Source organism: Uloborus diversus, chromosome 2 (assembly GCF_026930045.1).
Source record: "Uloborus diversus isolate 005 chromosome 2, Udiv.v.3.1, whole genome shotgun sequence".
Lineage (NCBI taxonomy): Eukaryota > Metazoa > Arthropoda > Arachnida > Araneae > Uloboridae > Uloborus > Uloborus diversus.
Genome location: NC_072732.1, coordinates 173,287,102 through 173,302,795, shown reverse-complemented (window position 1 = coordinate 173,302,795; position 15,694 = coordinate 173,287,102). Strand labels below are relative to the sequence as shown.

Here is a 15,694-nt window from a genome sequence, read left to right as displayed (position 1 = left end):
TTTTTATTTCAAACACCAAAAGAAACTTTTGAACAACTCTGATTTTTCCAAAATTGAAGACTTAAAAAAAAAAAAAAAAAAAAAAAAAAAAAAAAAAAAAAACGTAATTTTTAATTCTTGTCTGTGCTAAATGAAAGGGCTAAGAATATTAAAAATATAAATAAATAAATAAACTTAGAAAAAGGAATAATAACTACTTTGTTGCCTTGGAGCATTAGTAAGACATTGACTGAAATCTTACTATTGCTCTGAGGTGACAATTTATAACTTAAATTTTTTTGAAGCAGAAAGTACAGGATACGGATTAACCTGGTTAAATTTGAAAATTTAAGGCATCTAAATAAAATAGTCTAATTTGTTTATCGAACAGGTTATACAGTCAAACCTGCCCATCTCAAGAACCTCTTTATGTCAAAAACTTTCAATTTCTTTGCATTTACAGCATTAATAGCTCATAAAGCAAACTTCAAGATGAGGAAACGGCATATGTGTTAACGACACATGCAGTAAGATGTACCCAACTTTAACATGAATTTTTTTATTGTCTGACCCCTTCCCCTAGAGTCAATTAGGCAACCATACTCTTCTTTTGCAATGTCATAATGTTGCTTGTATAATAAGTAATAAAATATGACTTAGTTATTGTTTGCTTTCATGGTAGCTTATTTTAGGAAAAATAATTTTTAGCCTTAAATGGGTAAAAAACAGGATTAGTAATTTTTTTTTTAATAAAAAAAAAATCGGATTTTAAAAATTTAAATCAGATTATTTTTATTTATTTTTTTAATGTTCAAAAATTTGTAAATATTAATTACTTTACATTTATAAGCATAATATATTTCATACAATAGATAAATCCATTCAGTTTACTTTTAAAATTTAGATAAGTTCTCTAACTATTTAATAAATTTTAAAAGATTTATAAATATGTCAATGTTTAGATAAGAGGTGATTTTGTTTTATGCTTTGCTTAAAGATAAGGTTTCCATCACCGTGTACGTTTTTAGTATAAAAATAAACCATCTTAACTGAAGTATTTAAAAATGCAGTAAAATTCTGAATATCTGCAGGATAGGGTGGCACGGCAAGAGTGGATAAGCGAATTTGCAGATAATCCACAAATTAGGTAAAAATTATTACGTAGTATAATGCAAACTGTCATATCTGGCAACATTGAGTTCTACTCAGCAGATAAAAGGAAGAACTGAAGTGATTGAATCAGCCATGTTGAATCTCACGTGTATACTTGTTGCGGATATTTTAATCTTGTTCACGTTTATTGTTCTTGGTAACATTTCTATTTTAAATTACCTCTGAGAATAAATGTAAGCAAGGTTTCACCTCTCTTGATGCAACTATGATACAAACAATGCTTTAAAAGACCAATAACATGCAAGTTTAGGTTAAATTACGAGTTTGCTTTAATTAAAATCTTATCAGAGGTTGGGAAAGGAATTTCTCAAAGTGAATTTCGCGCACATTTTACTTAAATTCTATTTTTTACAGGAGAAAGGGATTTTTCCTTTGTTCTAAACTATAAAACCTATTTTAATCAAATTATTATTTTTTTTACAGGAAAGGGGTTCCTATTTTGTTCTAACTGTATATAATATTGATTTTATTTAATTATTTTCATACAGAGGATTTTTATTTTTTTATTAGTTTTATTTATCCTGATTTTTTTTTCAAGAGGTAAAATAATTTTTATGTTGGTCTAATTGCATGTTTTAATTTAATTCTTTTCCTTCACATAAAAACTTTTTTTTACAAAGAAAACAGAAAAAAAAAAAAAAAGAAAACTTACTTCTAAATAAGCACTGTTGGTGGGATCAAATGTAGTGTTTACATGTGAAAATGTTATATCAACATGAGGAAAAGCGTGAAACCATTCAGCAATATGTGAAATGCGGTATGTACCATGAACAACAGCTGGTTGAGCCATAGCTGCTGAAATCAAATCAATAATGAGTAAACAAAATAACATGTTTTACATCTTATTTAACAGTACATACTGTCAGCCCCGCTTAATTGAGTAACGGATATATGAATACCCCACTTAAACGAATAAAACCTCCTGGAACTGAATATTTCCCCATAGACACAATATTAAAGATCCCCGCCTAGTTGAATAATTTCTCCGGATAATCAAATAATATTAATCAGCTTTCAGCTTTAGCAAATATTTTTGTTAAGAAATTTTTTGAATAAATTAGAATTAAATTGAGTGAGAACAATTCTTGTGGTTGAAGGCGAGAAAACAACATTAACATATTCCATCAAAACGATTCCATTGTTCTTTTAAATAACTTTTCCCTTTGTCATTACAAAAAAAAAAAAAAAGAGCAGTCGATAATTAAATTAAATAACACAAATAAATATACACATTTTAGATGATGATAAATTGATAAATAATAAATGTAAGATGCGGCAGATGAGGAGGGGAAAGAGGGTTCTCAAAACACTCTCAAAAAAGCTCTCTTTAGGACCCTTTAAAAGCTGGTAAAACTATCTCTGTGATACAAACGGAGTGACAGATTTATTGGTTTGAGGCCGGTAAATGCATATTAGGGGCCCCTATATGTCTGTTCCAGAACAATAACAAGAAGTTCCGTCTAGAACTATACGAGCCTACTTTCCTGTATACCCATACTACTTTCCAGTACCTGGTCAATATTCTCAAAAATAGCTAAAATCACAAATTGTTTCAAACATATTTTTAAAATATTTTAAGCTAATTTCTAGGAATAAAATATTCCTGTAAAAAAAAAGCAGCACCTTTTAAACAAAGCAGCTAATACACTTTTTTCCATTTAAAAAAATTCTTTAACAGCTTTCAAAACGAAAAAATAATTAAAATTAATAAGCTCATTAAAATAAATACATCATATCAAAAAAAAAAATCGTTTCTTTTTCCTCTGTTGCCAAAAATAATTTTTTAAATGAATTAATGCACTTACCAAAATAAATAAAAACAATAAAATGTCAACTTAAAGAAATACTTTTCATTGTCAAAAAAAAAAAAAAATCGTCTGCGCATATCTTTATGTAGAAACATAAGATACGTCAAGAGCAATTTCCAACAAAATTTGTTTGAAAAAAATCCGCCTTCAAGTCTACATTGACTTTCAGTTTCCCCGTAGGCGCTAATGTTAAGGGATTTGAACTGTTCAAAATTGAACGGAAAATTGTTCAAATCAAAAAGATATTTTATATACAAGTTTTTCATCAAAAGCTTTTTCCTACAAAGTTTGTTTGAAGCAAATTCGCCTCACAGTTCGGAATTGCCCTGAATTTCCCCGTAGGTGCTAATGTTAAGTTTTTTTGAACTGTTCAAAATTGAACAAAAGATAGTTCAAATCAAAAAGTGAGATATGGGAATGAGGTGTCCTCGCCGAGATCTTTCGAACAAAAAAAGTTTGTTCGAATCGGACTATTCATTCAAAAGTTATTAAGGGGGGACAGACAGACCGACAGACATTTTCCCCCATCTCAATACCCTAATTTCCAATTTTTCGATATTTAATTATTTTATTTATTTTTGATTTTTTTTTGTTTTTCGCGACATTTTTAAGATGCATTAAGCCTTCTTTCTTGCTTTCTTCTTCTTTTTCTGACTTTTACTGGGAAAGTAGGCCAAAAAAGTTATCATGAGCAACTCTGCATACCCCTCAGGGCCCTTTGGACTTCACAATTTATATCAGCCAGGTTGACGCAATTTGCTGTCTTGGAGAAATTTCAAATTTATGTATCATCGGCATTGCAGAGGCACTGAATAATGAAAGAGAATATCAGTCATACTGGACGACAAGAGCAATCAAAGTCCTTCCCTTGTGAAATAGACGCAAAAATCAAAAGCGAATCCACAAATGTTTCAGTTGAAGTCTCCTTGTTTAAGTTTTTGTTTGAATTCTTGTATTATTTTTCAAGATAGAAGTAGTGCTTGACGAGATTCTGTTGGTTCACCCCTTTGGAATGATTGGTGGTAAAAATTTATCTGCACCTCAGTGGCGTACCGAAGGGGGGGCGGAGGGGGCGGTCCGCCCCAGGCCCCGCTTTGACATAGGCCCCCAAATTTCAATTTTTGGTTTTCACCAATATTGTCGCATATCTTGGTTTGAATGCTTAAATAAGTTGGCTTAATAAATCATAATTTTTTTAAAGAACAAATATTTGTTCACAGTGAATCCTCTTCGGGATCAATGGAGGGTTTATGATACCCAGGCCCCGCTTTGACATAGGCCCCAAAATTTTAATTCGTTTTCTTTTTCGCCAGACGTGCCTTATGTCATGGTTTAGATAAATAAAAAGTTGACTTTTTATGTAGAATGAATATTTTCTCAGTGACTCTTGCCTAAACAAACAGAGGGCAAATTATGTCCCACAGGCCCCACTTTGACATAAGCCCCGAAATTGTATCTTATTTTTTCCAGTAGATCTATCATATACATCATGATTAGAAATATTAATCAGTTACCTATATATGCGAGTATATATCATAAATTTTGTTAAATATGATTTTTTTTCATAGTGACCCGTCCTAGTGTTCAAAGGCACATGAGCGCTTGGGCCACGAATTTAATCAGGGTTCATACTCATTTTTAAAAGTAAAAATTAAGGACTTTTTAAGGACTCTCTCAAAAAAAAAGGACTTATCGGGAAAATGATTAGATAGCTTTACGTATACCATTTTAAAGTTTTCCGGGGGGGGGGGGGGGCCGGGGGCAAAGTACATGATACATATTATATATACACATGCACAAATGCATCAGTTTCCAAAAATCAGGGAGAGGCGCAATCGACCGGGATGTCCCATTATCAGTGAATAAAATTTTAAAATTTCACATCATAGGGATGAGAGTGATCAAAGAGCAAAAAGGAGGAACCCACCCCCCCAAACAAAGAGTTCTTAAAATCAAGCAGAAAAGAGATGAGATCAAAGTGCCCTTTGAGTCCATGACATTCCAAAATTCAACAAAAAATGACGAATTAACCAGTTTCAAACATAACACGAAAGTTTTTCCCTATTAATTAATTATGCTTGAAATGATTGGGTAGTAATTAATACAATAGATGGCACATATTGTTCTTAAAACATAGCATTTCATTCTCAAATTTCAGTCATTAAAAAAGATTAGGAAAATAGGGATAGCTGTTGAAAATTAGTTGTATATTAAAGCATTATTATTTAGCATACATGATTAGAGTAAGAGGCAAATTGAAGGAAAATAACTAAAATCTCTTTTCTTCAAGATATTTAAACTATTGTTTTGTTATTATTGCTTTTGATCTGTTATTGTTACTAAAATCCTATTTCGAACAAATTTGCTATATCGTACTATTTCTCGCAAGTTTGTTTATTTCTATATAAATTTAAATTTTGAAAGAGAGAAAGCAATTTCTAACTCTTGAGTCCTTGAATAAAGCGATTGATGGAGCCAGAGTTCAATCTTGGCTGTATCTCTCATTAATATCAATATTATATATATATATATATATATATATATATTTTTTTTTTTTTTTTGAGGGGGGGGGGTGAATATTTCTTTTACAAAAAAACATTTGAAAATAAATATATATATAATTAATTATCCTTTTTCCTTGCAATGAAACTCATAGTTTGGTTTTAAAAACTTCATAATATTATTTCACGATTTAAAAAAAAAAAAAAAACTGAAGTTGCTTTATTTAATCTTCAAATTCCAAAAAATTTTACAGGCAGTAAAGCCTAACCAAAACCTTTAGAGATTCACCATAAATGTATTGAAAGCTTTTTTAAATACATAAAAATAGTAACCATGACAAGTTTAAATACAATCAGAGACTGTGGGAGTTGGACCATATTTTTTCGATAGTCTTTTGCATTTTTTCTAAAATAAATTTAAGAAATAAAAATATTATTGAAATAATGAAAAAAATAAACAGATATAAAGTAGCATATTGTAAAAAACCTTCCAACATTTAAAAAGATTGAAATATTTGCAGGATGCAAAAAGATTGCAATCTCAAACAAGGCAAGCAATTTTCGGCGAAGCACGTGTTTAACGTGGTTGGCATGTCTCCAAAACATACGTTTTCGGCAGATATCGCGGATTATAAAGATTTGAAGGGGTAAAAAAGAAAAAACTAAGAAAAAGGGGACCAAACTTGATACAGTGGTTAAAATATTAAGGAAATTTTCAGAAAATTAAGGACTTTTTAAGGGTTTTTTAAGGACCTTAATTTTGCTTGATGAAATTAAGGGTTTCTTAAGGGTTTTTTAAGGAAGTACGAACCCTGTTAATGGGGGCCACAAATTTTTAAATTAACTAAACCTATAAAAATCATTTGCTTTTATTTTGTTAAGTACTTTCAGCAAAGTTTTATGCATTTTTTTTTTTCAAACAATTTATAAAAAAAACTAATGCATAACAGATGCACGTTTATAATTTTTGATCATTACAGTATAAGCTAAAATATCTGTTTTATGTTTTGTTTTGTATATTAAGACTACGATGGTCTAGTCTTAATTCATACACTATTTTTGAAACCAAATTCAAACATATAACCAAGAAAATCCATTCCTAAATGAGAAGTTGTCTATCCTTTGTGGCATTGGAAAAATCAGCCAGATAAATTTTTCTTTTTACCAGCTGCACTTTTGTGGTTTTAAGTTTCGTCTCCTGCCCGAAGTTGTAACTTCTAAGAACAAATCGGACCCCTTCTGACTCAAGCAAATGGGTCTTCTTTTTTGCTATGCCCCTTTCGATAGCGTAAAACTGTTTAATTGGTCAATCCTTCGGGACTTTTGACTTTGACTGCATAATACTTCCTCCCATCCATTCTATACTCGATTGCAAGCTTACTTGACTATGGAGAAATGAGCTGCGGCCAAGCAAAAGATATAGTTCCTAGCCCTTTGTCCGATAATCGGGGGAAATTACGCTCTTCGCTTTAGAAATCGGATTAGTTAGTTAAACCCACGCATACGCAAAATTTTTTTGTCTTAATTTCTGTCGAACATTAAATATTTTCAATTCTACCAGCGAAGCCGCGCGGAGCGTTTTCTTCACTTCAATCAAACGCGTCAGGCAAGTATAGGGTCACATCAGAGTTTTTTTGTCTGAAGAACGTAAAGAGCGTTTTTTTTTTTTTTTTTTTGTGAGTGAGACCTGCAGAAAAGTTTTATTTAGACTGTGAACGTGTGAATTTCATCCTTATTTAGGTAAACATGTTTTTAAAATATTTTTCTCTGAGATTAGGTGATGTTATCAGGGAAATAGTTCCCTGGTGTGTCTTACTCAAAGGAATAGTAAAGGTTTTTTTTTCTGTAAAAGCCAATTTTTATCCTAAAATTAATTAAATCTGGAATGCCTAAACGTTTCTGTTCACTGTACTTGGATGTTCAGATGCAATAAATTTTCAAGATACAATATAATTTTAGGACTTTTTTCTGTTTTTGATATTTTCTGACAAAGCACAGTTTTATTAAAAATATAGTATTTACTTAATTTTACTTAAAACCATGTGCTTTACTGTGGTATTTACAATAGTGTCCGAAATCAAACCAACACTTTTGAAATATGTAAAAATATACCACTTAAAATAATTACTGTAATATATGGTACATACACATAGTTTGAGAAACTTCAGTTTTAATACCAGGTAGGCCCCCATTTCGAGTAGCGCCCCAGGCCCCCATCTGTCTTGGTACGCCACTGCTGCACCTCCCCTATTGAGGTACGTATGTGTACCAACTTTTATGCGAATCTTTGTGTCATTGTCGACAGATAGCAGTCGAGATAAAATTGGAAATCGTTCATTTTGGCACTAATCTCTGAAGAGATTAGTGGCAAAACTAATCAACACCAGCTCACATGGAGATGCACGTGTATACTAAGTTTCTTTCAATTCCGTGTATTACGTTTTGAGTGTGATCACCCTCAAGATATCGGTGAAATGCATGCTAAACACAGACGGACAGATAGTTACCAAAAATGGTTAAGGTGGGTTCAGCACACCTTAAAACGTGCTAATTTGCTAAAATGCGAAAATTCTCACTTAATTAATAATTTCTTCTATGCAAAAGGAAGTAAGCGAATGCTGATCATTTTTTGTTTTTATCATTTGACTCCTAGATCGTTAACATTTTGTCTTTTAGTCAAACAAAAATGGGGTTCCTTGGGAACCGCCAACATTAATATTTTGTTTAAAGACAAATGTTGTCAATTTAGAAAAGTCCTCGCTTTATCGAATAATATTTCTTGGAACCGACAATATTCAATTAAACAGGGCCGACAGTACATTTGAAAAAAAAAATGTTTGAAAAAGTATGCTGTAAAATTTTATTAAAACAATTCAAACATTTTTATGAAGTCATTACAATTGTTTACTTAAAATATAATAGCACATCAGATAATAAAATAGGTTCAAGAATATAATTTTTTAATCTGACATTTCAATAAATTAATGAAGGATGAGAACAAACCACAAGTTTGAAATTGATAGTTAATTTCTTTTCATCATTTTTTTCCCCTTTCTAATTTACTTTTTCTGGAAACTCCTTTAATTTATAACTTATGTCTGCAAGTAAACAAATCTCCCATAACTTTACAGTTCTTGGTTTCAAATTTTCTACATTTTTATCAAAATATTACAAAAATGTTTTCAACATTTCATAAAAATGTTTGAGAATAATTTATTAATGCTTATTTTGTAATTTTATTGTTTGGGTTTTTTGGGCCATGGTCTGCGAGTACGTAGATCCGGGCCTGCATGCAGCACATCTCACAGGCTCTGCGTTACGTTATCAATTGCAGGGACATGCACAGGTGGGGGGAGAAGTGACACCTGTTGGTCTGGGCCTGAAGGGGCCCAATATTTTAAAACTATGGGTGAAATATAGGGGTAAACAATATGGAGAGGGTTCCAAAAAAAATCATTTGTGACGTGCCCAAAATTTCTGTGCACGCCTCTGGTCACATGTGCTCCACAGGTTCAAAATCATAAAAGCAAAACACGTTCTAAACTATACTCCACTACAACCCCACCACTGATAAACACAAAGAAAGAACACTCTCTCACTTCTTTGATCAATGAGTCACTGTATGGTTAAATAGCCAAGAGTGGGAGTTAGCTACCAAGCAAATAAAAACACTGGGGGGGGGGGGAGATGATTTATTACTTAATTCTGGGGGCTTAAATAGTTACTAGTGAGAAAAGTGAAGCCATGATTGTTACTGAACTGAATTCAACACCCCAAAAGCAAAATATTGTAATCAACAATATTGCTTTTTTTTCGTGATTTAAATTTGAATATTCTCTAACAAATACAAATACAAATGTGACGACCAGCAACAGACTCTGGGCCCAGCTAGGCTGGTCCTAGTCAATTAATTAGTCCCCAATGAAGATCAATGGCCCTCTTAAAGCTATCCACTCCCTTGCTCATTACCGCCTCTTCCGGTAAGCTATTCCAAGTGCCCACGACCCTGCTAAAGTAGTAGTTTTTCCTGATTTCCAAGTTAGCCTGAGATTTAAATAGCTTAAAACAATGACCCCTTGTCCTGCTTTCCCCGCAAAAATTTAATCCATTTACATCTTTCATTTTGATAAATTTAAATAACTGAATCATGTCCCCTCTGACTCTCCTTTGCTCCAGGCTATACATGTTAAGCCTATTAAGTCTGGTATCATAATCTAAATCTGAGAGTCCCCTTACTAATTTAGTTACCCTTCTTTGAACCCTTTCCAATACAAAAATATCTTTCTTCAGATAAGGCGACCAAAACTGAACAGCATACTCCAAATGAGGTCTTACTAAACTCCAATATAAAGGCAGAAGAACTTTCTTAGATTTGTTTGAAATAGATCTATTGATGAACCCAAGCATTTTGTTGGCTTTGTTACTAGCAATACTGCACTGTTGACTGAACTTGAAATCCTGATTTATAAAGACACCCAGATCCATAACATTTGCTGCCTGATTTATGACTGAACCCTGTAAACGATATCTCATACGCTTATTTCCGTGACCTAAGTGTAGCACTTGACATTTCCCTACATTAACTGCCATACCCCATTTATCTGCCCACTTAGTAATATGATCTAAATCCTCTTGCAGCTGTTTTACTTGTTCTTCGTTTTCGACAATCCCCATAACTTTTACATCGTCAGCAAAACAATTCATGCTTCCAGAAATATTTTCATTGATGTCATTCATAAATATAATAAACAAAAGAGGCCCTAAAACTGATCCCTGAGGAACCCCACTTAAAACATCACTCCAATTAGAATGATTTCCTCTCACAACTACTCTTTGCTTCCTACCAGTAAGCCAATTTCTAACCCAAAGTAAAGTTTTTCCTCCTATTCCAATGTCAGCTAACTTGCTGAGAAGAGCAACATGCGGTACCTTGTCAAAAGCTTTTTGAAAATCAATATAAACAACATCCACACATTTTTTGTTATCTAAAGCTGAGGTAACCTTGTCGTAGAAATGCAATAAATTAGTAGTACAGGATTTACCTTTCCTGAAACCATACTGCAAACTAGTCAACAGACTATTAGTCTCTAAGAACATCATGATCTTAATTTTGATCAAAGTTTCGAAAATCTTACAAATCACCGAAGTCAAACTTACAGGTCTATAATTTCCAGCAATACCTTTAGACCCCTTCTTGAAGAGTGGCGTTATGTTAGCCAGCTTCCAGTCCTCTGGCACCGTCCCCGAGTTATAAGAAGCATTGAAAATATTCAAAATAACATCCACTAATTCCTCTGCACATTCAACTAAAATTTTTGGATAAATATTATCTGGTCCCGGAGCTTTAGTTGCTTTAATCTTTTTCAAATGAAATAAAACCTCCTCCCTGGAAAATACAAAATCCTCAAGCTGTATAATAGCTTGTGTCTTGTTAGTGTCAACTGTTGAGATACAGTTATCGTTAAACACACTGGAAAAAAAGTTATTTAGAACATTTGCAATATCCCTATCGTTTTGGATTAAATTTCCATGCTCATCAACCAAAGGCCCAATTTGACTGTTTCGAGCTTTCCCAGAATTAGCGTAAGCAAAAAACCTCTTAGGTTCCCATCAATGTCATCTGCCAGCCTTTGCTCCAATTCCCTTTTCTGAATCCGTACCAAATACTTAAAATTTCGCCTTGCCTTACGATACTGGAGCCTCTCCGCACTCTGACCAGTTTCTTTAAACTTACGAAAAGTGGCTTGCTTATAATTAAGAGCTTCTTTAGTCTCCCTGGAGAACCACATAGGCCAAATTTTGGTACTAACACCTTTTCTCCTAAATGGAACATAGTCCCCAACGGTTTTAGCAAGTTTATCCTTAAATTCCGTCCACTGCCGATCTACGTCGCTATTTCCCAACCCTGACGAAAAAACCTCTTTCAAGCTCTGCCTAAGTGCAACAAAATCAGTGTTTCTGAAATTGGGCACAAACCTAAAATTATCATCTTTGCACACTTCAAATTTAACCCGGAACCTAATGCTGTTATGATCACTATCTCCAATATGCTCCCCTACACTCAACCCCTGAACAAAACTACCTATGTCATAAAAAACTAGATCCAAAATGGCCTCCTCTCGAGTTCCCTGAGTTACAACTTGATCTAAGAAACAGTCACCAATTACTTTTAAAAATTCCTCTTCTTTGCCATTACCAGGATAAAAATTATTCCAATCAATACCCGGAAAATTGAAATCCCCCATTATGATAACGGATCCCTTACTGGATATGTCACTAATAATACGGTACATCTGTTCATCTTGTCCCTGGTTTGAATAAGGTGGCCTATAAATGTTTCCAAAGGGTAGCTTTTTGCCCTTACTGCTCATCAACTCCAGCCAAACCATATCAATATCAGTAGGCTTATCATTTATGACCAATTCATTGCAAATAAAATTGTCTCTAACATAAAATAAAACCCCACCACCTCTTTTACCTACTCTATCCTGTCTGAACAAATTATACCCAGCAATATGTAATAACTCTGCATCAGATTCGGTAGCCCATGTCTCTGTAATTCCAATAACATCCAACTTCTCATCCATAACTATGCTTTTCAATTCATCCATCTTGTTCCTAATACTGCGAGCATTATAACACAAGCTTTCTTATTTTAACCTAAACTATAAAATTTATATCTAAGCTATATGATGTTTACTTTGTCAGGGGTCTGGCCAGAGGATATTTGGGTCCGTTAACGGACCCTTCACAAAAATCCGATCAACCAAAACGGACCCTTCACAAAAATCCGATCAACCAAAACGGACCCTTCCAAAAATCCGATCAACCAAAACGGACCCTTCCAAAAATCCGATCAACCAAAACGGACCTTTCACAAAATCCCGATCAAACAAAACGGACCCTTCACAAAATTCTGATAAACAAGATCGGATCTTTCACAAATTGTTTATTGAAAGAGCAAATCTGAAAGTAAAATAACGCATATTTCTGTGTATAAACCAATATTTTTTTGAACCTTTTTTAAAGTCAAATTAGAGATCGATCGCTTCAGATAGGGTTACGAACTTCAAAATTATCACCACTTAGCTTCTGGCGTTGAACCTTTATAATGACTTGATTAGAAAATATTCTCATCATTTTACCAGCTTGTCAATATTTGCGTTTTTACGGTGGGTGCGGTGAGATGTTTAATTGTTATTTTGGGAGAAAATTATATGGGTTTTGATTTTTCGATGCTAACAAGGATGATTAACTTTAAATAAACTCTTTTAATTACCATTTTTTTTTCTTTAGATGTCTACATTTTGAAAAATGCAATCTTTTAACATCCGATATGAGAATCATATTTTGTTCTTTTTTCAAGCTAACTTCGCTTTATTAGGATGCAAATAAATGAAAAGTCTTTTTATTTCTGTTAAAACTCTCATTTCAAGTTTTTAAAGCAAAATTCCCTTTTCTGTTATTAAGTCAAAAATTAAAATGCTGAATAGATAGTTTATTTTATTTTATTTATTTTTTGCTTCAACTGTGTTCACAGATATTAATGAAATGTTTATCACAGGACTCTAATATGCAATTTTAAAATAATTTTATCAAAAATATTTCTTTCACGAGCCGTTTTCATACTTTTGATGCCTTCACTTGGAGAATTGCGATCTCTTTGCATCCGCTATGGGAATCCGATTTTTAGAATTTTTGATGATTATTACGCTTTGTTAAGAGGTAAACAATTAAAATATCTTTTTATTTTTGTTAAAATCACGGAATGTATAAGTTTTAAACGAAATTCTGTGCTTTTTAAGAGTCTTGGGTCAAAAAGTTAAATGCTGAACCCTATTCTGAATTTTATTTTATTAATTTATTTTTCTGTTACAATTATTTTAAATACTGTACAGAAATATTTCTAGTATAATTTAACATAATGTAGAACAGTAGATAAATATTGATACTTGAGAGAGCGATGTCCCCCCCCCCCCCGCCAAAAATCAGATCACTCCAGAATGATTTTCTTGACATAGAAGAGGAAAACACTCAACTTTAAGTTTAATTGATGCAGTTTGTGCCATCTCTAAATTCTAAAATTTCGTTTTAACAATTTCAATCAAATAATTTCGCAAAAAATTTTTTTTTTTTTTTTTTTTGGGGGGGGGGGGGGAATTATTTGATTTTTCACAAAATTAATTCATTTTTCACAAAATTATTTGATTTTTCACAAAAAACGGACCCTGTGAAAAATCCTGGACAGATCCCTGTTTGTACAAGCCCCTTTTGTAGTTTCCAGGAAATGTTACAGGATTCATTATCAAAATATGTCAAAAATTTCTACTTTGCGATGAATTACATTAGTTTAAGGCTTTAAACAATGTTTTCGGGAACCTGCTTTCCTCCAATCATATACATGACATTTTTGACTCAAGCATTCTAATAAAATAATTTTTATTAATTTTATGAAACTTTGACGAACATGAAAATTACCTCGTTTATAGGTGAAGATGCTAAGTAAAAACAGCATTTGATATTCATTTTATAGAGTTTATTCGATACTTTTAAATAAAAAAAAAGCTTATTTGTAGTAACAAGTTCTAGGAGGAAATAATACAAAGACATAAATAAATATTCGAATCATTCAAATTCACACAAATCAACAACAACATTTATTTACTAATGCAACAAAATTAATAGTCTGAAAAAAAAAATCTTTAATAGCAAATGAAATAATCATCGACAAAACCGTTAAGGAAATGAGTGAAATGGAAGCACAAAACATACCTTTTCGTTATTATGTAAATTACCTATCAGCCGTATAAAATTGGCAAAACCGCTTCAGAATACAACAAGCTGTAGGTAGTTTGTTTATGTTATTTGTATGTTGCTTGACATTATGAAAAGTTAAACTTCAATAGTAAGCCTATTATTTAGTCACAACTGACATGTCTCATTAGTTTAGTCGAGAAACAGCTAATCAAATACAAAGATAAGTTCGAGTCAATCGTATTTTTATTTTAACACTGCTAGCAATGTTCGATAAATTTCTAACGCATTACGACGAGAGCTAATATTGCTCCAAAACTACAAGCAAATTAGCAAATAATAATACACTACGCTTTAGCAATGAAGTCACAGGAAAGCAATCAGACAGATCGGCATCACGGGATTGAATAGTAAAAGTAGAAGTGTTTAATATTAAAATAGAGATAACGAAACCAGAACAAACTCGTAAACCTTTCTGCAAAAATAATGAATAACTGCAAAATTTGTGGTAAGAGTAAGCATATGATGCAAAGGCTTCAAGTTCAAAAGGAAAAAATTCAATACTCTGACTCAAGAACAATGTTTCAAGAAGTTGAACAGCTTCACATACATCGACGGCCAGAAAAATCAAACAGAAATCGAAAATCCTTCTCCTTCTCACCCCAAATCAATGTTTTTGACATTTTGTAAGTTCTGAACCAAAAAGAGGCTTTTAAACTACAAAGTAACCATAATTATAGGTATTGAAACATTATTTTCATCAAAATAAATTTTAAAGTGCAAATTTGCTTGCAAATGGGTTTTCTCATTTGGGCTATGTTTGCATATCTCGACCGGTAGCTTCAGTCAACCAATCAACCAGCTTAATAATAGGGGCGGATTCAAGTGAAACACACACAATCGCAAAAAAGACAATCGCAATCGCCGAGATTTGCAATCGCTGTTGGCTGTCGAATTCAAGTGAAACAATTTGGACAATCGCAAGTGAGAAGTCGGGGTAGGAGCTACTGGTCGATGATAATCGCATGTACTTGGAGCGATTAACTGATGTCAACCAATGAGAGAATTAGGTTTGCGCTCCCTGGGTTTGAGATGGTTAAAATCGTGATGCAATATTTGTTTTGATGTTGAATTCATGTTCGCTCGCGTAATGGATATGTTCCGTGCTATTTTTTTTTTTTCAACTTTCAGTTCTACAGTTAGAAAAGAAAGCAAACTGGATAAAAAATGTTGCCGTTTAAGAAATGCTTTATATGTTCCACATGCATATTGTATTTGTTTTGAATAAAACGCATGATGTTTAAAGCAAAATTACGATTTGATAATCATCCGATGAGAATGAATCTGATGAGGATCAAAGATTTTCAAATAATCTTCTCACAACGACAATTGAATAATACTTAGAGAATTTTGAATTTAAACTGCCTATTGTAATATCTGTTTGATTTGAACATGTTTGTTTCCCTTCGTTGAATACAT

The 15,694-nt window shown here is 32.6% G+C and overlaps 1 protein-coding gene across 7 annotated transcripts in view; it reads right to left on the bottom strand.

The window, feature by feature from the left end:
- The window catches only part of LOC129216156 (protein tweety-like), a 67,180-nt gene extending 52,560 nt beyond the window's left edge, over window positions 1–14,620 (bottom strand). For 4 of the 7 annotated variants that reach the window (XM_054850319.1, XM_054850322.1, XM_054850320.1 and 1 more), the window contains exons 1-2: window positions 14,234–14,551; window positions 1,805–1,944 (exon numbers count right to left, since the gene is read on the bottom strand). In XM_054850319.1, coding sequence (XP_054706294.1) covers window positions 1,805–1,942 — 138 coding nt within the window. In that variant the 5' untranslated portion in view covers window positions 1,943–1,944; window positions 14,234–14,551. Of the gene's footprint in view, window positions 1–1,804; window positions 1,948–14,233 lie in introns of all 7 variants that reach the window. The other 3 variants (XM_054850316.1, XM_054850321.1, XM_054850317.1) reach the window with 2 other exon arrangements.
- Window positions 14,621–15,694: the final 1,074 nt, after the last annotated feature.